The sequence below is a fragment of the Nymphaea colorata genome, chromosome 1 (genome assembly GCF_008831285.2).
Source record: "Nymphaea colorata isolate Beijing-Zhang1983 chromosome 1, ASM883128v2, whole genome shotgun sequence".
Classification (NCBI taxonomy): Eukaryota; Viridiplantae; Streptophyta; class Magnoliopsida; order Nymphaeales; family Nymphaeaceae; genus Nymphaea; species Nymphaea colorata.
This window is the reverse complement of record NC_045138.2, coordinates 32,770,030-32,792,796: the sequence shown is the minus strand read 5'-3', so window position 1 is coordinate 32,792,796 and position 22,767 is coordinate 32,770,030. Positions and strand designations below refer to the sequence as shown.

The 22,767-nt window shown below is 38.6% G+C and overlaps 2 protein-coding genes across 7 annotated transcripts; one reads left to right on the top strand and one right to left on the bottom strand.

Moving 5' to 3' along the window:
- Positions 1-413: 413 nt before the first annotated feature.
- LOC116245756 (ADP-ribosylation factor GTPase-activating protein AGD5) lies at positions 414-8,900 on the bottom strand. Its single transcript, XM_031617292.2, has 11 exons — positions 8,686-8,900; positions 7,744-7,802; positions 6,714-6,804; positions 5,611-5,665; positions 5,392-5,482; positions 5,075-5,294; positions 3,029-3,233; positions 2,302-2,492; positions 1,881-2,117; positions 1,685-1,743; positions 414-898 (listed from the first exon to the last, which is right to left on the bottom strand). Exons 1-11 carry the CDS (start codon positions 8,734-8,736, stop codon positions 739-741), a joined length of 1,419 nt encoding a protein of 472 aa, XP_031473152.1. The 5' UTR covers positions 8,737-8,900; the 3' UTR covers positions 414-738.
- Positions 8,901-12,543: 3,643 nt separating this feature from the next.
- On the top strand, positions 12,544-22,097 carry LOC116245763 (histidinol dehydrogenase, chloroplastic). Of its 6 annotated transcripts, none has more exons than XM_031617302.2 (16): positions 12,558-12,699; positions 13,289-13,755; positions 14,240-14,381; positions 17,122-17,249; positions 17,345-17,397; positions 17,530-17,602; positions 17,856-17,957; positions 18,028-18,129; positions 18,308-18,379; positions 18,449-18,511; positions 18,603-18,644; positions 18,999-19,058; positions 19,635-19,745; positions 19,916-20,083; positions 20,904-20,994; positions 21,564-22,097. In XM_031617302.2, the coding sequence occupies exons 3-16, from the start codon at positions 14,261-14,263 to the stop codon at positions 21,836-21,838; spliced, it is 1,461 nt and encodes a 486-aa protein (XP_031473162.1). In that variant the 5' UTR covers positions 12,558-12,699; positions 13,289-13,755; positions 14,240-14,260; the 3' UTR covers positions 21,839-22,097. The 6 variants fall into 6 exon arrangements, with proteins under 6 accessions (XP_031473165.1, XP_031473162.1, XP_031473166.1 ...); XM_031617306.2 differs by lacking the exon at positions 13,289-13,755 and adding an exon at positions 12,801-12,897 and having other exon boundaries at positions 12,566-12,699; XM_031617305.2 differs by lacking the exon at positions 13,289-13,755 and having other exon boundaries at positions 12,544-12,699.
- The last annotated feature ends 670 nt before the right edge of the window (positions 22,098-22,767 follow it).

The window sequence follows — 22,767 nt, the reverse complement described above, 5'->3', positions numbered from 1 at the left end:
AAGGTGAAAATGTGAAGGGGTTAACCAGTTGTTTGAAAGCTGCTACAGAGAGGAGACCTAGCAGGTTGATATTGGAGAAAAAAAGTATTCAACCAGAAGGACCCAATGCAATCTAACACGGATATAACTCAACAAGTGGCAAGCTCAGCCGACCCAATCCTTCTACCAAAAAAGCATGAAAAAAACGATGCAAAACAAAGAATGGAATTATCTGAATTAAGTATTGTAAGAAAATGACAAAACGAAAACAAAGATATAGCATTTGTATTCCCCATTCAGAATGGCTCGTTAAGCAAATTTCATTGATTCCCAGCGACAAAAAGGAAAACTAGAAAAAAAAAATCATAATTTTCTATTTTGATTCGAAAAATAACCAAAAGCTGCAGTTGAGTGACGCATGCAAGACCATACCATGAATAAATGGTTCGTCAACTATAAAAGAGCAAATTTTACAAACCAATGTCCTCCGTTTATGGGCTCTAATATTATACAGCCAACCCTTTTGTTTAGACGATCACCTGATTCTGACCCCTAACACAACGGCATTCCATATAAGTATGCAAATCACAGCCAACTCCTTTTATTATTCCAAGCACATCCACTGACGCATTTCAAGGCATCAAAAAACTGAACTGCCCAAATGCCAGGACTCAGCAGAGCAAGAATGGGAGAAAATAGCATTGCAACCACCATTACTGAAATTGTAATCCCTACACTGCCACCCTAAAATTTGTTCTCCTATCGTTTTGTAAACATGCCCTGTGTAAGTGAAGAGAAATCAAAGTCATTGCCAGACTTGGTAGACACACCAGAAGTGCCATGCCCCGATGAAGTTTTCCCAGCGACACCTGCTACTGCTCCATTGTAGACCGGAGGTTTTGTACCTACGTTATAGAAACTGTAACAGGAAATTCAGTTAGAAAGAACACACGCCATGACAAGTACCAACATTCGGAAACTGTAGAAGAAAACTGAGAAAAAAAAAATGCAAAATCCCACAACATAAATTCACCATTTAGAGGTCCAGATCATGGAAACTGGCTAGTAGGATCACAAGCATCGACCAGCTTAGAACACATAATGTTGAGGTAAGAACATTCTACACAGAGAAGTCAGCCCAATCTCAGCCTACTTTTGTCAATGAATGACTGATTGACAGCACAACAGAGACAACCAAAGGCAGATTTATAAGACATTTTAGACCCTTTGGATATAGGACAAGAGAGATCTGAAAGTTCCTTGAAATAGGAAAATAGAATATGATCAGCCTCACACAGTGTTATGTACGCTAGTCATCTACTGGGGATACAGATGATTGAGAGAGAGTGAGTGATAAACCTAATCACAGATGCATAAAAACATGCAGACACCAACAGTATCCATTGGTCACGTAAAAAGCCTGAATTCAATTAGCACCCTTTTCAATGTTCACTTTCGCTACCACATCCACTCTAAAACTTTACCAGTAAATGAATAGAATCCCTTTTTTCCCTTCATAAAAACAATCTGGATACAAAAAACTCAACCAAAAAACTTGACAATCTTGAAACTGAATTAATCTGATGCCAGCAATATCCACTTCAGGTATCTCATACTTATAGATTGACTCAGTTCTCAAAATTCATTAGGCTCCCACAACGTCCAACAGGACAACCAAAAAGCAAGAAAATAACGGCAAGTATACCTGGGGAGATAAGAAGAGTTTGGATGGTCAGACAGATTTGTGGTTTTGTAATTTCCTGCCTGCCATTGTAATATAAGATAGAATGAGGACCCAAGCAAAGAGGAGAGTGATACAACAGGCACTAGAAAAAAGAAAAAGGCAAAAAAAAAAAAAGAGTAATAATGGAGGTGCTTCTTTCAGCGTTAGCAAGACTTACCTGACTAAGCTGTGTTTGTTGTGGGGCCGTCATTGGCATGCTCGTTCCACCAACTTGAAAATTCATGTTGGACCAGCCTTGGACAGTGGAATTCCCACCAGATGCATTAGCATCATTAGGTCCAGGTTGCTGGGCTCCCCCACTAGATTTTGCTGCTGCAGCCATAAGCAATGATTGTTGGTGGGCCAGGAATGCCAGTTGCTGCTGATGGGCTGAAAATGGTGACACCATGTTGGACTGCAGAAGATCAAGAAAGGAGATAATAAACGTCTTGCTCAAAAATAACAAGAAGATCTCTCATGCACATGCAAAAGGGATACAGAACCGCAAGCACAATACTCGGACAATGTTTCTACTTTCTAAATATAACCAAAAAAAGTATGGAGAAGAGAAACACTTACTGGAAAGTAGTAGCATTTACCTTTTCAAAGAGGCTCATGATATCATTCTTTACATCCTTTTGGCTCTTTTCTGGTGCTAAAGGGGTAGTCGTAGCTGTAATTTGTGGTGAGTCTTTGAACAGGTCCTCAAGTCCAGATAAAGATTGTGGTTTACTTTCATTTGCGGTTGTCAGTTTACTTGTTTCAGTTGCTGGCATTGGTTCAGCAGCCGCTGCATGATCAAGTCACAAAAAAAAAATATGAGCTGAAGTTGCAGGCAAGGATCACGAAAAGAACAAATCATATGTTAGCCCCTTCAGACCCATGAATCAACTAGGGATCTTTACGACTCCTGAGATGATAATCTTTCCAGGTCTAATCTTGAATCAAATATCAATCTTTGAAACTATCAAAAGATACAACAACACGCTTGACTAGCAAGATTTGCAAGGGTACACAAAAGCACCACGAGAAAATAAACTAAGAGAAAAGAATGCTGAGAGGTGAATGCTAGCTATAGATCTTATTTGGCAACCAGGAAAAAGCCTCCTTGTTCACCAAGTTGACTTTCTTAGATCCCCAACTTCACCATGTGCAGTCACTTTGTATTCCCAGATTTAGCCAGATCAAGCAAGATAATGCAGTTTTCCTTACGCTCATTCTAATAAATTGTCAATCATCATTCATCCATAAGAGATTTTGGGTTAATCACATGGCATTCACAAAATCCACAGTAGAATCCTCCCAAAAAGAATTAATCCTACTTACACTGGAATCCTGCCCAAGAATTATCATCCATTGATGCTTCCACACCGTTTGCAACAGGATCCTCCACTGTCAGCATATTGAACAGATCAGTTGCCAGATCAACCTTCTTAGGTGTGGTATCTGGTGGAGTGGCTGCTTTTGGTGGATCCTTTTGTTGCTGACTCTGATGCGCAAGGGCCGGTTCCGCTTTTACATCTGAGGTACTCTGCTCAACAGGAAAAAACAAACATAGGCTTGTAACCTGCTGGAGTATATACTTCAGTAAAAGCATAATGACAATAATTTTCCTGTTCTAGGCAAGGCAGTTCATAGATCTCAATTTAAATGAACAGTGTTGCAGACTTGCAGTGTTTCTTCTACAGACAAAGGAACAAATACAAGCATCTAAAACCAGTTACTGTGATTCAATTAAAATAAATACAACGCATATAAAAAGTATTTTCAGTAGATGCATTATGTAACTCTATCCATGCTACTAAACAAGGTTGTCATTATTGTGTCGTATAATGCTACTAGAAGCCAACAACCATGTCTATACAGGGACGAACCATAAAATCCTCATAAAACTAATAAGAATTTTATTGCTAAGCCCCATATTATAAGAAAAAATAGCATGTTTATGATGGCTAGATAGCCAGAAAGATGCAATGGGAGCCACATTTGAGCCATCCAAACTGTTTGATGGTCAAGCTGGAGATAGAACACAAAATTGGAAACTAAAGTACCACCGAATAGTGAAACTCTAATTAGACTGGCCTACCATATTTAATCCCTTTCACACATTTGTATACAATATCAAAGTTTCCAGATGATTCTTCGCCAACTTTTTGAGGCCTATGTCAAGGAAAATAATGATCAAGATCCAAAAGGGCAGAACAAACAACTTGGCCTGCATAGGTAATCACCGACCTTTCAGAAAACAGAAGAAAATTCACCCTGAATCTGGTCCCACACCATTACTAAATCATGGGCCTAACAAAAGGGGGAAGTTTAGTTGCAACGTTTCTCTCTTCTGAAGAGGTTCCTAGGAAAATTAATTTACCTTACTACAACGATGTGGCATTAATTTACAGTTAATCTAATGAATTTATTCATTAAAAGTGGAATTTATGTAGAGTACTAAAACATCTCAAGGTACTCCTAGAATAAAGATTTGTGTGCTAATTACAAAAACTACAATAACCAATTGGGAGACAATCAATAGATTTTTTTGGGGGAACTATATGATGTGATCAATGCAGTCAATATTGCAAATAATGTATTCTAGTCCATTTCGTTGACATAAGTGAAAACCTATTTCCCTGGAAGATGGAAGAGCAAAACAGAACAATGTTGGTGCAAGGCTGAACACCGGAATGAATATGGAGCAACATCAAAAATAGTCAACTACTCCAACAGCTATGATCACCTAATCCATGATACAATGTTTAACTGTAAATCATGGCAGTAGTTATTCTAGCTTCCAAAAAATAATGCAGCCTTGTGGCTTAATATGAAAAATGATAGCAATTCATCCATAACTAGGAAAAATTGTCAGCACCAATATTCTTATAATATTTTCCCTTGCTTGTTATTACTTGATAATTTAAGAGGCAAGCACCAATTTCTAACTTCAACTCTAAAATATTAATCAATAAGCATATAAAATAAGAAAACAAAGAACTTTCCAATCTTAAGCATGTCATCCAGAAGAAAATTTTAAAAAACAAATAGCAGGCAAGCAAAGATATCAAACAAATCAGATTCATAAGATCTTAAACACAAGAACCAAAATCTTCCAACTGAAATCTCAACACAAACACAAGTAGCAACAGGACTTCAGAGGACATCTTATAAATTTCGAAAAACGAAACGAGAAATAAAACTTGACTGCACTTGTTACACATTAATACTTAGTGACTTTAAAGGTGAAATTGAAACTTAGTAATTTCCATATAAGATAACATGAATTGACCTACGACCTAATTCTACATGATATAATTGAGTGGACTTGATTTTACTAAATCCAACTACTACCATATCCAATGCCTTGAGTAAGTGAAGTACCTGATCTGGGGATTTAAGAACAACTGGTTTATGATTCTTTACAGTCCGCTGTACAGGAACAGTCTTCCTCTCAACAGATGTACGTTCTGAACCATTCACTGATTCAGATGTACTTGTATCTCGTGGTCTCTGCCTAAACTCAGATGCCCTTTCCACTTCATGTACCTTTGAATGTGTCTTTGGAGTTCCATTCCTAGGAATCCACCTTTTCTCTTCATACCTACCACATTGACGAAAACAGGCAGCAGCATTAAACTAAGTTAACACAATAATTAAACATCCAACCACCTATAAGCCTCAGACAAATTTGCCCATACTTTGCACGAATAAAGTTTTCAATCCCAACTCTATCATAGTTTGGTGGTAATTCTGCTTCCCAATAGCTGTTTGCCTTTTCATTACCCATTGCTGTGAGAGAAAAGAAAAAACATCAATAACATTAATAAGCCTTAGTCTTATCTACCTTCTGGCAAATTATACATGTTTCATGAAAATTTCGAGATACAACTCAAACTATCTAAGCTACTTATACTCACTTTGAATGAAAGCAACCTGCTCTGGAAGCCATGTATCTAAAGTGGCAGATCGCACCTGCAGAATTTATTTTTTGCACCGTCAGCAGTCAATCACACAATATGAATCTATGAACAAAGACCACAAAGACTTCTTACTGTATGGGCAAATTTGGGATGGCTAACTTCAAGTAAGGCTCTCCAAAAAACACACACACACACAAACACATGCATGCCTCCAAAACCACACAAATGTGCAAAAAAAGCAACACATAAATTTATATACATGGGCAACATCATTTCATAGATAAAGATAGTGGTCTAGCATTGACTTCTACAGCTTTCATAAAAGCTGAAATTTCACTTTCAATAAAATGACCACCTGAACCACGTTCTTCCCACCTTCCAAGTTCTTAAAGAGAACATTGTGTTTGTTTGAAACTTTGAACCACAATAGTTCTTTTCATTTTCTTAGGAAAAGCTACCATTGATTCAGACCCCAAAGCAGGACAACAAGTGCCACATTGACCATGGTCCAGTTTCCATGTATTTGGTGTAAAACACCTTAGAGGCTCAGACTATCCCACACTGCACATCAGATGGCTTCAGCAATATTTTGGATTGTCACCATCGATGCAAGCCAACATATTGTAGCAAGTAAACATGAAATATGGATATATGAAGGAGAAATGTCCGCACTTTATGTCCACAAAGAAGCTTCTACTTCAGAGCACAAATATCTACAAGAGGACATACTACAAAGGACAAATGGTGAACCAGAGGCTGTAAACCATCATGCACCAAATCTGTCTCAAGGATAATAGATGACAACATGAAATCATCAAAATAATTATTTCTCTACAGCAGCAACCAAAAAGCAGCAAAATGTCTTCTAGATGAACAATAGGAAATCCTAACCAATTTGTGGTAGTGCCAAAATTAAGTCATCGCAAGTGTGTCAAAGAGCTGAGACATATATCAGGTGTCACCTTGGACTATTGCATAAGAGACAGGTAGTATATGAATAAATCCAATGACGATATAATATGCTCATGGTTGTACCAACCAATACAAGTCTCCATATGAAGCCCTGAATTTGAGAAGCTGCTAAAGGGAAGGGAAAGAACCTTTGAGATGTGGACTCCAAGACTTCTGTGAATTCCAGAACACTGCATGCATATGAAAATCCCAAGGTTTACACTTGCCCATCGAGGACCTCTGTACAAGAAAGGAAAAAGAGATTAGGTGTAGAAGCTGTAAATAATGAAACTTTAGTAGCATTTAATGAAAGGGTAAGACTTACCATACCAAAACAAACGCACAGCTTACAAGCTGCAAACTAGTAAGTTAGGTTCTGACACATAAGTGTAATTACCTAGCATGTCCAACAGAACAATAGAACACATTGTGATTTGTAAACAAGCAGAAATGCGAGACCGATCATTGGCCTCTTTCTGGACCTCTCTTCATCGCTTGAAACAGTATTGAAGCCTCACAAAGTCAACCCAGTGATTCACCCAAATCGACCCCAAACAATAGATGGCTGTAACTTGTTTAGTATGACAGCATATGTTAATTTCTGATTATTTGTAGATTAACAGCTATTACATTGTTTTTTTTTAATACACTTATTGCTTAGATAAATTAAGTTTTATATTTTCTCTGTTACAGTGTATGTTTGGCGTTCACAGTAGCTACTATCATATTGAAGCATGCACTTATCGCTTAGGTGAATGAAATTCATCATGCCATTGTCTATGACCCTATGTTGTGTTGCTGCTGCGTTGTTATGGTGATGGAGACTGCCATGGTGGTTTTTCCTTCTCCCAAAAGTGCAGAAAACAATCGTTCCTATCCTGTTAATGTTTTATTGTTCCAGAGTAGCACCAAGTCCTCAGCATCAACCTAATGACTGCTTAGTTGACTCGAACTTGGCCAAGTCAAATGAATCATGTCAAGTTCAGTTGGTGCACAAATACCCAGAAATTTACAAGTCCAGTCATGATAAAAAAAACTGCGACCAAGTAACAACGGTCAGGGAGTCACAGGGCAAATTACAGGAGAATAATCATGGAAAGCCTGGAATTAGTTTGCTTTCCTTATAGCTATGACATGGATAGGAAGCTAGTTGTACCAGTTATACGTTGATATACTTACTTGCACTTGCAATCAGCACATTCTCTATTCTCCGGCAATTTAAGAAGCCCGTCTAGGATCTACAAATTCCGAACAACACGGACTATGTCAGAAACAGTAAAGGTTTTGTTGCAGAAACCCACCAAAAATGAAATGCGAGAAAATAGATTATCACAAAATCAAAATTCACTGAAACAAATTCACCACCTTCGATTAATTTCACACGCTTAACTATTGGATGTTTCATACTAACATCTGATAAAACATAAAACTCTCGAATAATGGACCAGAAAAAGAATTGTCTTTTTGCACGTCAATGACCATCTATTTCCCATGCTTGGGGAACACATCAAAATAATTATAGAACAAAAGGAAAGATAAACGGATTAACATGATTCATTCCATAACATCAGCACATTACAGCGGAACAGCGCAGAAAGCATAAAATCAAAATGGAGTTCTCAAAACATATGATACGAGGAGATCCAGAAGGCAAAGAAGAAAAAGAAGATTTTAATTTTCGATGAAATGCGTTTTAGAAATTAAAAATCCAGATGGAGAAAGAGACGGAAACAAAACTGCCACCTGATAATCTGAAACAGTTGAATATCGGGAAAATTAAAGAGAAGCGGCGCCAAGAAAGCGCAAAATGAATTCAATAAAACTGCAAAACCAGACCAGAGATGCTGACAAACATCGAAACACGAAAGTACACCCCTCCGCCACCCCTAACCAAGAAACAACCAATCTTCCATTGAAACTACGATTATAAGCGAATTCAAACCGGAAAAAAAAAAAAGAGGACTTTAAGGAAATTCCAAGTCCAAAATGAGACAAGAAAATGCAGAAAATATCAATATGAAAAACCTTGACAATGGATCGACAAAATTATCTAAAATTGGGAGAAGGGAAGGGGAGAAAAGGAGAGAGAGAGAGAGAGAGGGAAAAAAGAAGAAGAAAAACCTTTTTGTGCTTGGCGTTCAGCTCCCTGGAAACGGAGGCCTTCTCGTTCATGCTGCTGCCCGTTCTGCCCGAGCTGCCCAGACGGGATCTGATCGCGAGAGAAGAAGGGAGAAGAAGGGCAGGGGCTCTGATCGAGAGAGAGAGAGCCAAATGAAGGACGACGCTCGCTCTCTCTCTCTCTCTCCTCTGAGCGAAATGAACCCGCTTGGGGAATAAAACCACTTCAATTTTTGACTTTATCGCCCTCCCTTCCCTGGTTTTTCCCCCTCCCATTTCCTCCGGCGTATCGGTTTGGTATGCACCGATTTGGTGAATACTGAAGTTCAACGCACTTTTGATGACTATCATATGAATATCAAGCCTTTAATCTTTGGCCGACACGCGAGGGAACAAAGCACTCACTAAGAAAAGCATACGAATGTAAAATTTAGTTTACTTCTCATGCACATGGATTGTAGGCGATTTGAGATCAATGGATTCTGGAGATCTCATATCTAAGGATTTGAGGTCCCACCACATAAAAGAGACTTCAAAACAGCCTCTGATCTGAAATACAAGACTATCAGATACACCCTAATAAATGTTTTAAAACTAAGTGGTCATCAATCTTTGGAGGGTTCCTAAAATGTGAAACATAGAAATTGTATAAAACCTTCTCAGTCACACCCTGACGAATATACTGCGAGTTGAAGGGATGTTCAAGAGGTCAGAGTTTTCGTTGGGTTAAGTTTAACTGATAAGGACCAATCTGATTTAGGTGACCAAACTTTCTTCCTCACATGGCCAAGTTATGGTTCGGCAGATTCTTTATATACATTACGTAAAAGAGAGATGCACTGCAGATATGGAAGTTCTCAATGATACAAGTATATAACTCACTATAATCAATAGGAGTTCAAATTTAAATAAATTGAGACCTTTCTTTGATAATTACTGTACTGTTTTGAATAGCAATTTTTTTTAGTCAAATTCATTTAAATAAGTTTAAACATTGTACTGTTTCGAATGGCAATTTTTTTTTTTTTAATCAGGGGAAGAACGATGTCACCATTTTCTTCAATAAATTACTAAGGCGGCGCGACGATGGAAGTTCTTGACCTATAGAGAACAGTATGACCATTTTATTTTATCTTCTTTTTGTATTGACCTCTCGTCGGTCAACCAATGTTAGGTGATTCGGGCCCTTCATGAAGATTTTTCTTTAGAAAAATATTCTAATTAAAACAGCCAGAGTTTACCACTTATCTATCAAACTTGATCCACATTTTGCTCATGTAACATTGGGAGCATTTGTTTGCCCGTGGATCCGAGTTCCCTTCTGATATCAAATCCTCGTTCTATGGGGCCCACTATTTAAACAAACAGTGGAAAATCTGCACATGAGTGAAAAACGTGGATCTTAAATCCACATTTCTCCACTAAAAACTTCTGATTTGAGGCTCGACGAGGAAGGTATGACCTCAAATCCATGAATTTAATATCCCCAGATATCTCAAATCATCAAGAATTTGAGATCCCTGGTTTAACAAACACACCCTTGTCCTGAATGTTGCAGGTTGGGTGGGCATGCGAGTAATCTAACCGGCTTTTATTTGTTAATAATGTTGAACTCCAATAGGTATTTTCCATGCCAGACTTAACAGTAAGCATGAGGAAACCACAATATCTTATTATTCTTGCGTGCAATTGCAGAGATGGTTCTTCTTTTCTTCGCTTTAAGAGAAAAGAATCAAGCGGAACTTCATAACATTCATGAAACACACCAACAAGAATTTTGACTTGGATTTTGCCAAAATAAAATAAGACTTTAGTAAAATAACAAGGTGACACTTAAATCTTTTTAAGTTTTCACTAAATCCAAGCAACTAAAGACCGTAGTCCGTAAAATATTGGGACGAAATTTTGTTTTACTTTTACAGGCGAGAGGAAGAAAATAAAATTTACCCAAACGACTCGACAGTCGACCCAGAACTGCTGCCAACGGATCGATTCGGTTTTGGTGAAGACGGGCTCGAGTGGGTTGGCCGGTATGAGTTGTGGAGCATTTGCGGTGGCGGGGCCCAGTTGATATCACCGGAATGCATGGTGGCCGGAGGGGACCACCACCAACCAGCAGCCTGCGTGGGGTCCATTTCAAACAACCCCGTCCCCACCGATCATGGACCGAAAACAAATTTATTCTACTGTTTGTGGGTCAGATTTATTTATCCTCATCTCCAAGAGCGTCATCCCACGGCCTCCCTACAATTTCAAATTATGATATTTTTTGTTTAAATGTACAGATATATATATATAAAGAGAGAGAGAGAGAATTTTAATTGGCTACCATATATTGCTGGATGACATAACATTTAAAAATGGTCACAAAAGCATTAGCAAAAGTTTATATTGTAGCCACGAGGGAGATATATGTTGAAGTCAGTTGGCTACTATTGCTAGATGACACGATATTTAAAAACTATAGCAAGAGCATTAGAACAGTTTATGGTGTAACTGTAGTTTATTTATGGTGACGAGTTTATGATATGATACTTTTCTAACAGCATGATTTAAATATCTCACCATCCGATAACATCGATTGCAAACTGATTTCAATTTATGTATTATATTATATATATATATTGCTTAGTTTGCTCGAAATATAAATAAAATCAATGAAAAATATATTGAAAATTTTTGTTGACAGGTCTTACTTACCACCGAGCCGCCAACTCAATATTCGGTACTTAGCTGATTGAACGGTATTTTAAAATGAATTTGTTGTTTTTTATTAATAGATGAATTATGGAAAGGGCTGTGGCCTCTGCCACCGAGGAAAGCACATTGCGCATCATCACGGTCATAATTGGAAGATGTGGGAAAGGCAAATGCGTACAAAACAGACAGACAACTGCAAAAAAAGCTGTTGCATTGTACAAAAAGCGCCACACTCAATCAAAGTTGTTTATTTATTACTCAATTTGTTTTGGAAGTTCCAGCCAGTGTACCATCTTTATTAACGGACGAAAGAAGGAACGTGTTTTTTATTAAATTATTCGGAAGAAAAGGGCATCCTATCAGGTTGAATACAAAAAATTGTTACTTTAATCTACACATTAGATGATGGCTAAATCAATGTATAACTTTCACCAACTTAAAGATTCTTAGACCTCTCTCTCTCTCTCTCTCTCTCTCTCTCTCTCTCTCTAGCAACAAATGAACAAATATGCCTTGAACTTTTTTTTTTCTATTTGATGATTTTAACTTTATTTTATGGAATGATTTTTTCCTTTTTATTTTGAAATTAGAGTGCCATGTTCCTACCAAGGCGCTGCTGGGAGATAGGCTCTCGACTTGTTATTAGTAAGTGGCATTTTAAACGCTCCAACATGCTTATGGAGGTGTTTGATGGACTATAGAACAATATTATTATTAGGATTTACGTCGTATTTTGGCTGGCCAATTTCTTCAGTAGATACTAGATAGTAAGTTGCATATTGGCCGACCTGAGTTGATATGATTAGACCGAAAGGCTTACTTTTTCAAGCTTAAAGAAAGAAGGGGAAGATCAAAACAAACTTATACGTTCGGTTTCTCTAGGAAAAACTTCAGCTACCAAATTTTTTTGCTACTTAATTTGAATCTGAAATATATGGTGTTGAAATCCGCTTATTGTTTAATCGTTAGGTCCCAGAAAGCCTAAAATTAAGATCAAGTCATAAGGCACAATTCGTTTGACTTGAAATATTTTTACCAACCAAACGACATTTTGATTTTTGTGCTTAAAAATAAGGAAAAAAAATGTTCCGGTGAGGAAGAGACGGGGAAAAGGCGAGCCGATATACCAGTGAAAGTATAGCCTTGATCCCCATGATACTAAATTTGTGTTTGCAAACACGTTACAAACGCGTTTGATGAGCGCGGGAAATAAGTCCGACTATAGATATTTTTAATCTTCTTCTCTTTGGCCGCTGCTTCTCCGGCGGCCTTGCGTCATTCTCTTCAGCAGCTTTCCTCTGGTCCAGATATTCTCAGGTAAGACGTGCTCATCTCTCTCTCTCTCTCGTCGGATGGTGATGATCAGGCCGACGGTTCTTTCATTTCTTGTAAATCTCTCGCTCCTTTACTTGTGGAAGAATTGGAGCACCGAGCAAATCCATGAGGTTCATGTTCAGTTCGTCGTCCATGGCTTCCCTTTCCATAACCATTTCCTCGAGAAGTTTCCGAGTTCAGGTGCATGCCGCAATCTTTGATCATCTGCCTCTTGTAAACGACTTCTTCTGGAATATCATGATTAAATGCTACACCGTCAACTGCCTTCCAAGGAATTCGATCTTATCATCCTGTGAAATGCTTGAAAATTCCATTAATCCGAGTAATTTCACCTTTATCGTGATGCTAACGGTCTGTCGACATATCTTGGCCATTGAGGAAGGCAAGCATATCCATGCCCATACACTGAAACTATCTGATCAACGAAGAAGGAGAAAGAAAAGCAGGGCAAGAGACAGTGACGCAGATCTCTAACAGTGATTTAGCTTTTACACGTCATTTCATTCCATTAATACCGTGGAGCAAGTATTTGGTGAAATGCCTGAGAGAGATCTGTACTCCATTATTTCAGGGTATGTCGGTGTTGGTGAAGTCGAGAATTCACTTCAGTTGTTCGATGAAATTCTTTTGCCACGGAATGTGATTTCTTGGATCGCACTACTAGCTGAGTATGGTCAAAGCTGCAAGACCGGTTGAGATGGTGCATTTGTTTGTTTGTTGATTCGAATAGACGATGTTGGGAAAACACTTAACTGAGAAAAAAAGAAAGAATTGGCGTGATTGTGAATAGATAAAAAACTAAGTCGCACATTTTGAAAAATCTTTTCTCTTTGTCTCTCTTGTTGTCTCGACGCACGATCCAGCCACTTTCTATCCCTTTTGTCTTGAACAAAATCTCTCTACCCGCGATAACCGGCCTTTTCCTCGGTGTCTCCCTCCCTCCTCGCCAGAATTCATTCCGGACGACAAGCCTCTGTCGTGTCCAAGGCAACAGCTACCGGCGGACGTTGCTCACGGCTGCAAGGGATTCCAACTCCGGTAAGATCAATGTTGCCAAAAATTGAGGGGATCCCCGTTGCTAGTCTTTCGTTGTTAGTTATTGCACGACTTTCTCATTTTCATCGAACAGTGTCAGATAAAGTAGTGGCATTGATTGCCATCTACTGTGTTAGGGGAAACTTGTAGTCGTCCTTATACTGCGAGTATCTTCGAATTCTGAGTTTGATTAAGTTCTCGGTTCTTCACTTTCTTTTGTACATTTTTTTATCTCCAATGTTATAGTAATGGGATTGATACTCTTGTTGCCTTGTTGCTAGTTGTTGACCGATCATTCATTCTTAAGCCGTGCAACCTCAAAGCCTTAATCTTCCGCAAAGTTTTTGTCTATTTGGAACTTTTGATCCTTCAAATTTTTTTCCATACTTTTCAAGTAGTTCCTGTTTTTTATGGATCTCTGTAAGTTGTTTCAGAGTTATGTCTAAGTTCCCATATGGGATATAAATTATTTGAGTGAGGAATGCAGGAAGGCTCTCAGAAGCTGTAGATGGACATTTCTTCCGCTTCTTGTAGCGGGAGCAGCATACTTGGTGGTGCATCTATAATTAAGTATTCTCAAAAGCTTGGCGGATTAAGATTGCATTTGCGGACCCTTTGGCCGCTGTCAGGTGGAAGTTGCTTTCTTGAGATATAGATTTTTTTCCCCCTTATTTGTTTGGTGTTTTGCTTTGGAAAGTTGAATCTTTGGATTCAACGTTCATGATTTCTTTGCTTGGTTCTCAAAGTATCATGCTTGTAGGCTTGTAGCAACTCTTTGTTTGATTCTTAATTTCTTATTCATCGGTTTTAGTGACTTTAGTCTTTGTCCCTTGAAAGGGGTTTGTGGGGTTATTAGCTACATTTCTGTCCTTCATCTTATTTATGTTGTGCTATTTCGCTTGGCACCTTGTGTTGTTCTGCTTTGGACGCTGCGTAGCTGAATTCCCTTTGTGGGTCAGGAGCCTCTGTTAGTGTTTCAGATGCAATACAGGGATTAAAGTGTACCTTAGCGCTAGTATACACAATGATGTGAAACAACCCAGTTTACATTATCCATCATCCTTACACATACTATTTGAAAATTGTTATGAGGACATTAGTTTCATGTAAAACTGGAAAGAATGCACTAAATGAATTAAAAAATGAAAATACTACTGGATGGTCTAATTTGTTGCAGGTTGGCTTGTGGTAATCAAGTGTATTGGCATGTTAGATAAATGATGGTTTGTCAGGAAAGCTCTCCATCTATGAATGTGAAAGCCAATAGATAGTTTTCTAAATTGGACATATCTATTTGCTCTTTGTTTGCTGTTTAAAGGTTGAAGAGTATTTCTTTATTACCAGTGTGTGACTTTCAATTTATAGGGCATCTGCTCAGTTTACAATGACTTGATGTGCAATAATTTGGGCAAAAAATGTTGCGAGTGATGGGGTTAGTGTCTGATTTGGTCTACAAGATTTACTAGGAGCTCAATCAATATCTTATGGGTTTTATACAAACTGAGGCGCCTTTTGGATTTTTGTTAGGGTCTGAATTCAGGTAGTTTATGGCTTTAAGCTGACTGATCCCATGCAACAAGTTAGTAACTTAGTGTAGCTCATTGGATGGACTATGATATTGTAACAACCTGACTCACTCCTGGGCTCGGGCCCCCTGTTCGGCGGATCCGAACTCGCTCCTTAACAGTTTCGGCTTCAACCCCCCAAAAGGCTAGGAACCAGGACAACCATCTCTTTAATGATCCATTTTATAAGCCCTTGAAGATCTCTCACAATCTTCAATATGAGACTAAATTTCTGGAGGTGTTACAATCCACTCCTTTTAAGGCATACACCTCCGCGCGTGTGAGACCCTAAGTTCGAGTGTTGGAACCGACTCTGATACCACTGTAACAACCTGACTTACTCATGTGCTCGGGCCCCCTGGTTCGATAGATTTGAACCCACCCCCTATCCGTTTCGGCTCCAACCCCAAAAAGACTAGGAGATAGGACAAGTATCTCTTTACTGACTCATTTTATATGACCTTGAAGATCTCTCACAATCTTTAATAGGAGACTAAATTTTTGGGGTGTTACAAATAAGCCTGGGCACCGGGACCGGGTACTCGGTACCCGGCCCGACTCGGGCCTGGGCCGGGGCTCTCAAATAAGTGATAACGAGCTTATATTAATGGGCCCGGCCCGGTAATAAACTGGGTCGGGCCCGGGCTTCAAACTCTGACTTATATTAATGGGCCCGGCCGGGTAATAAACGGGGTCGGGCCTGGGCTTCAAACTTTGATTGCCGAGGGCCCGGTAATTAGAATATATATATATATATATATATATATATTTTTAAAATTAAGTTATGTTAGGGTTTTGGTTTGGTTTCATTTCATTTTCTGGTTTCATTGTTTCTCCCCCATCAACCATCGTTCTGCTATGCAACTGAAGAGAACGGCAGTGGTGATGGAGGGTATCGGTGGGGGAGGAGCCGGTGGTGGTGGTGGGCATCGGTGGGGGAGGAGCCAAAGTGATGGAGGGCGTTGGTGGGGGAAGAGCCGGTGGTGGTGGAGGGCATCGGTGGGGGAGGAGCCGGTGGTGTTGATTTGGCGGAGGTAGCTGTTATGCGTCGATGCCATTAGACGACGACCCCATTCTGCCTTCTCTATTTCTATACTCTTCCTCCCTCTCTCTTTTCAGAAACCAGTGGCCGAAGAAGGAAACCTGCCTCTTCTTGATGCTTCTCTCTTTAGAAAAAGGAGATTCACAGCAAGAAGCCCAGTTCGTCCCTCAGGGCCCATGATCGGACCGGGCAGGGCCTCGGGCATAAGATCAAGCCCGAGGCCCGATTAATTGTCGGCCCAGCCTGGCCCGATTAATTGTCGGCCCAGCCTGGCCCGATTATTAATGGGCTGGGTATCAGGCTGGCCCGACACAATAATCGGGCTCAATTTTGGATTCTTTTATCAGGCCGGGTTGGCCCGGCCCGGCCCGATGCCCAGGCTTAGTTACAGATATGATAAACTCTAGAATTTTGTCTTGACTTGATAGATCTTGGGTCTGATCATCTTGTCAAAAATTCACTCACTGATCAGTTTCCTAGAAACCCAAGACCAGTCCTATTATGGTTTTTGCCGAGCATCTGCGTCATAGATGTGCTTGTCTTGGTTTATGAATCATTGAGATAGTTTTCTAGTTTTTGAAATGTTGAAAATAAAATTCTGGTATTATGATGTGGAGTAGAATAAGTTTTCAATGCTGCATCATTTTTTCATTTGTCTAGATTAAGAATTTGTTTGTAGTACTTTGCAATGTTAATCAGTTAATCATTGTATTCTCTTCCGATTCGTCTTCTCATTGCTTTTATTTCATAATGTTGTGACAGGTTCAACTTCTAAGCCTGTCAACACAAGGTGCTCAATGAAGTCTTACAGACTCTCTGAGCTAAGCAATGCAGAATTGAATGGTCTAAAGGCTCGCCCTCGCATTGATTTCTCATCTATTTTCAACATTGTGAGCCCTAATGTCATTTTAGATGCAAAATCATTCTGGTCTCTTACAGCTTAGCTTGTGAAGTGATAGGGTCTATATTTACGTGTCTGAACTAGGTTTCCCCCATTGTGGAGGATGTGCGAAATAGAGGTGATGCTGCTGTCATAGAGTTAGTAGATCTTACTTTTGACTTCTTCTCTTTTAGTACTCTCCTTTTTCTGGTTTTGACTGTTGTTTTTCTGTACATTTTACTTTTTTCTTATCTAGCACAGTACTCTGATTCTGTGTCCTTTTCTTCTAGCTATACTGCTCGTTTTGATGGAGCAGCTTTGGATAAGATAGTGGAACGGGTTGCTGATCTTCCTGAGCCAAAGGTTCTCTTTTATAATTGTGAATGTTAACTCATAATTGGTTACATTCATTATATTTCCTAAACATTTTCAACAAAAATGTAGGATAAGTTGCTAACACTTGTCACTAGTCTGATAGACACAATGTGCCTCAGGATGGACTCATTTTCTTTCTCATTTGTTCTTTCTGAAACAATAGAGAGGCATATCCAAAGAAAATTTTGTTTCTTCAATTGATAATTGAAGATTTAGTTGTGTGTTTTTTTTTAATCTCCAGCTTGATCCACAAGTAAAAGAAGCATTTGATGTGGCATACGACAATATATATGCATTTCATCTTGCTCAGAAAGCTCCTGAGAAAAGTGTTGAGAACATGAAAGTAAGTCTTTTTATGCAAGCATCTCCTTGTTTTCCTTCACTTTTTACTGAGGTCATATGAACATTGATAGGGTGTAAGATGCAAGCGGGTGGCAAGGTGTATTTCTGCTGTTGGCCTGTATGTTCCAGGAGGAACTGCTGTTTTACCTTCAACTTCGTTAATGCTATCTGTGGTACTTTTTCCTGCATTTCTTATGGTGCTATTCAGCTGTTATAGTCCATGTTTGCACTGGACTTCGATGTTCCATATAATTCTGTTTTATGATCTTGGTGATATCGTGTTTATTGAGAGTGACAAAATGATCACACATGGATGGATATGGTTGACACTTTGTTTCTTCTCTTCACCAGCCTGCACAGATTGCTGGATGCAAAACTGTCGTTCTTGCAACACCTCCAAGTCGTGATGGCAGTGTTTGCAAGGTGATAGTTTAACTTACTGCGTTTATCTTTTCCTGCGATATTTAATCTAATCAATTGGTCAACTTACAGGAGGTTGTTTACTGCGCTAGGAAAGCTGGTGTTACACACATACTGAAAGCAGGGGGAGCTCAAGTAAAAGAAGTCTTTCAAGCTTATACGATTTCAATAGTATTTTGTTATACAGTATTGTATAGCTGTTGTCTGTTCCTTTTCTTTTTACTAGGCAATTGCAGCTATGGCTTGGGGGACTCTATCTTGCCCCAAGGTAGAGACTTATTCTTATGACTATTATGACTTCTGTTTACCAAATCGAAATTTATCTCCTTTGTTCGTAAATTTCAATGATTTTGAGTCTTTGGCTGAACCTCCAGCTATTTCTGATACCTGAAGTGCTTGACAAGTGAAAGGAGTTTTCATTTGGTGCTTTGTGCAAATATTTTGATGCATGAAACAGTTACCTTGCATAAATTTCTGTGTTTTTGTATAGTTTTAGTCATCAATTGATACTCTGACGAAGGATTTGTACCGTTTCTGGTATTAAATCCAGCACAATTTAACAGTTGAGGGCAGACTTCTCTTTGCAGTAATCTTGATAAATTTGCGTTGCTGTGATTTTCAGGTGGAAAAAATTTTTGGTCCGGGAAATCAGTATGTGACAGCTGCAAAAATGATGCTTCAAGTATGTTCATCTTCTAATTCTGCTTAAGATGTAATATGTGAAGTAATCATAGTATGTTTTATCTGAGACGCTCTGTTTTTCCCATGTTAATTTAGTGCATATATGTTTCTCTTACATCTGGATTCTGCTTCTTTCTTTGTAAAACTGCATATATGCTAGGAAAGCATGCTTACAAAACTGCAAAGTAAATGTGTACATGCAGGGGTTCATTTCTACTTTTGAATTAAGTAAATGATGCTAACTATATAAAAAAAAAAGTGAGCCGTTCCATTTCTCTAATGGCTCACAATCTTCATGCTTTGTGTCTTGTTCTTTGTTCATGATTTTCTACCAATTCCATGCATTTAAGTTGCTTATGCTTCCTAAAGTTTCATAAAACATTCTTTGATTTTTCCTTTCTGAGGTTTAATTTCCTTTTCGGAAGTATCTTGCTGTTATATGCTGAAGCTATTTTTGCTTGAAGATAACAAAGATCTTGTTTATTGTTGTCAGAAGAATTGTTACATGTTGAAGGTTGAAGGTTCTTTTGCTTGATGACTAAAAGAACCTTGTTATTGTGTTCTTTTCTTTCTCCAGAATAGTGAGGCTATGGTTTCCATAGACATGCCTGCTGGCCCATCAGAAGTATTGGTTATTGCTGATAAACATGCTAACCCTGTTCACATTGCTGCTGATTTGCTCTCTCAGGTTATGTTTGCTCATTGCTTGCTTTTATCATTTCTTTTCTTGCTTTTAGATGTCATTAGCATATCCCTTTTTGTTTACTGTCAGATATATCCTCACACTTTGTTGTGCTGTTGGTTGAATATGCCCAGACTAACAACCAACCCAATTTCTGTATGTTTTATGAAATTTAGGCTGAGCATGGGCCAGATAGCCAAGTTGTCCTTGTTGTTGTTGGTGATGTTGATATGGATGCTATTGACATGGAAATCAGAAAACAGTGTGACAATCTACCTCGTGGGGAGTTTGCTTCGAAAGCACTAAGCCACAGTTTTACTGTGCGCACCCAAGACATGCAGGAGGTCAGCCAACACCTGAAACTGCTTTCTGAAATTTCTAGTGAGTTGAATTATAGGTCAGGAAGCTAAGTCACATGGGTACTTTAATAAGGTCCATATACCTCTGTCACCGTACTCATACCCAAAGTGGGTACTTGGATACATTTCGGTACTTTTTAGTTCAAAACCGATCCAAACGGCTTAATTTTACGTGATTTATTTTTTTCAACTCAGTTTTCATTATGCTTTTAGAGTTATTGTTCATGAACATGTAATGTTATTATTTAAAATCACTTGTTTATTTAAATGTTGCTTTCATTTTGATTTTATATTATTTGTGTATATAAGTATATATATATATATATATATATATATATATATATATATGTATATTCCTGCCATTATCCCCCTACCCACGTTTTCTAAAGTTACCGCGTCCATACCCGTACCTCCGTACCCGTACCTGAACCGCACCTGTACTCATGTGACTTAGCTAGGAAGGTAGTAACTTGGGTCTGGTTCTGTTGGCTATTGGAGGCTTGGAGCAACTGCTTGCTTCAGAAACTGATGCATCCAGTGGCGGAGACATGTTGCGGCTGCCCACTAAATTTGGTTTATTTACATAGTGATACTTTATTCTTTTTTATTTATATGAGTGCCCCCTAACGCTTCGAAGTTCAAACTTAAAATAATAATGCCCCTTAGCCAGAAATTTCTGGCTGCGCCACTGAATGCAATTCTAAGTGGCTTATTATTTGTGAGCTTGGAACCTTGAATTGATTATGATTGGTATGTTCAGTTAAATTTGCAACATTTTTGTTCATGTTGGTTTTGAATGTTGCAGGCTATGTCTTTTGCAAATCTTTATGCACCAGAACATCTAATTATTAACGTCAAGGATGCAGAAAAGTGGGAGGGATTAGTTGAGAATGCAGGTATTATTTTCTGGCATGCTTTAATGTTCCATAAGAATGACAGACACGTTAACATATCTGAGAAGAATACCACTTTGCATCCTCGGGTCAGCAATCTCAACAATGTTCTTTTCACTAAAATATCATTCTGTTTTTCAAATAAATTTTCTGGCATTGCAAGTTCCTTTTTTGCATACAATTTTTTTTTGGGTAAGGAGAGAACCTTCTGGGTGTCTTGGTCTGTATGTAATTCAGAACCAAACTGTGGTTGACATTACTGTCGTTGAAGCTGGTGTGATTTTCCTGTCCTCTATATTTCAAGCTTCTTTACCACAAAGAAGCTTGCCTTCTATGGAATGAAGTCTCTGCATCAAGTGGACTTTAACATGTGATGTAGTTGTCCCCAGTTGAACTAGATTTGCAGGCAATGGATAGTCCTCTGCGTTGCTCAACTTGGGGTATTTCGTGAATGTGTAGTGTCCTGTTCAGTTGTTTGGCTGATAAAAAAACCTTTTGAATTTGGTGCATTAGTATTCAACCATTACTATCATATTTTGTTGCTCATAGGTTGCCGTGTATCTCCGTGGCAGGTTCAGTATTTCTGGGTCAATGGACACCTGAGAGCGTCGGGGATTATGCTAGTGGAACAAACCATGTCCTGCCAACGTATGGGTATGCACGGATGTATGGTGGGGTTTCACTGGATTCTTTCCTTAAGTATATCACGGTTCAATCCTTAACAGAGGAAGGGCTGAGGAAGCTTGGGCCATATGTCGCCAAAATGGCTGAAGTTGAAGGGCTTGAGGCTCACAAGAGGGCAGTCACTCTTAGGTTACAAGACATTGAAGCAGCACTTCCAAGATGATCACCTTCTTTTTTGAACTTTCAAGTATGAGATATTGTTTGGGAGCAGAAAATGTGCGGATGCTTTCTGCATTAGAATCCTCTAAAGAATTTGAGTATTTTATCATATTCAACTTGGTGTGTCCATCTCGCTTGAGGAAAATTTTGGAGGCTTTACAATGTGTTGAAGCATCTAAAGTTTGTTGTGGCACTGGACACCAGTTTACGTGGTTCTGGCTTTGTGCAAGAAATGAGAAGATACAAATTCGTGTTCTCTGTTACCTCGCAGAGTTGAACGTGGCATGGTTAGTTGGTTTCTCTATGCATGGATGGGAGCCATTCATCTACACCCAAAAACGGTTTTTACTATTGCAAACATGACGTCATAAAAACATCAAACTGGTCACGAAATTTTCGCTTTAGTGAAAAGAACAAATGTAAAAAGTCAAAACCGACAGTTCAGTTACTTTATCAAAACATCTTTACCAACATTTTGCTTACTTTTACTGACAATTTGTCTTGGATCAACAAAAATCCTATTTGAGTATTTTGTCGGGTCGAAAAAAAAAAAAACTCTAACAGGATGACATGTCTTTTTCTGGTACCATTGCTGCGATTACCTCTCCTCCATCTCACTCATTCACTCACTGAGGTTCTCGTAAAAACCAGCATTCACTAAGGTTATTTTAAAAAAATGATATTTCAAGACAACCAAGGTCATTTTGTGAAATTCAATGATATTTTCTAAAAATCAAGGTTATTTTGAGAATTTTGAATTAAAAATTATTGGTATTGGGAAAACAATCATAATGCCTCGATACTGGGAATCATTTAACTTGTATTCAGATCTGAAAATGGATTTAGCTCTCGGATTTGAAAATTAGAGAGATGAATTTAGATCAAGATCATAGAATGGATAAAAAATAATATATTTGGATTTGGATCTAAAAT

Excerpts from the sequence above, each read along its gene's own strand:
- LOC116245756 (XM_031617292.2), bottom strand. The coding sequence starts at position 8,736 with ATGAACGAGAAGGCCTCCGTTTCCAGGGAGCTGAACGCCAAGCACAAA. Across the intron at positions 5,483-5,610 it reads GCAGGTTGCTTTCATTCAAA|CAATGGGTAATGAAAAGGCA; the intron begins GTGAGTATAAGT and ends TTTCTCTCACAG. Across the intron at positions 2,493-3,028 it reads TTCTTGGGCAGGATTCCAGT|CGGCTGCTGAACCAATGCCA; the intron begins GTAAGTAGGATT and ends TTGATCATGCAG.
- LOC116245763 (XM_031617305.2), top strand. The coding sequence starts at position 14,261 with ATGGACATTTCTTCCGCTTCTTGTAGCGGGAGCAGCATACTTGGTGGT. Across the intron at positions 17,398-17,529 it reads GGTGATGCTGCTGTCATAGA|CTATACTGCTCGTTTTGATG; the intron begins GTTAGTAGATCT and ends CTTTTCTTCTAG. Across the intron at positions 19,059-19,634 it reads CTGCAAAAATGATGCTTCAA|AATAGTGAGGCTATGGTTTC; the intron begins GTATGTTCATCT and ends TTCTTTCTCCAG.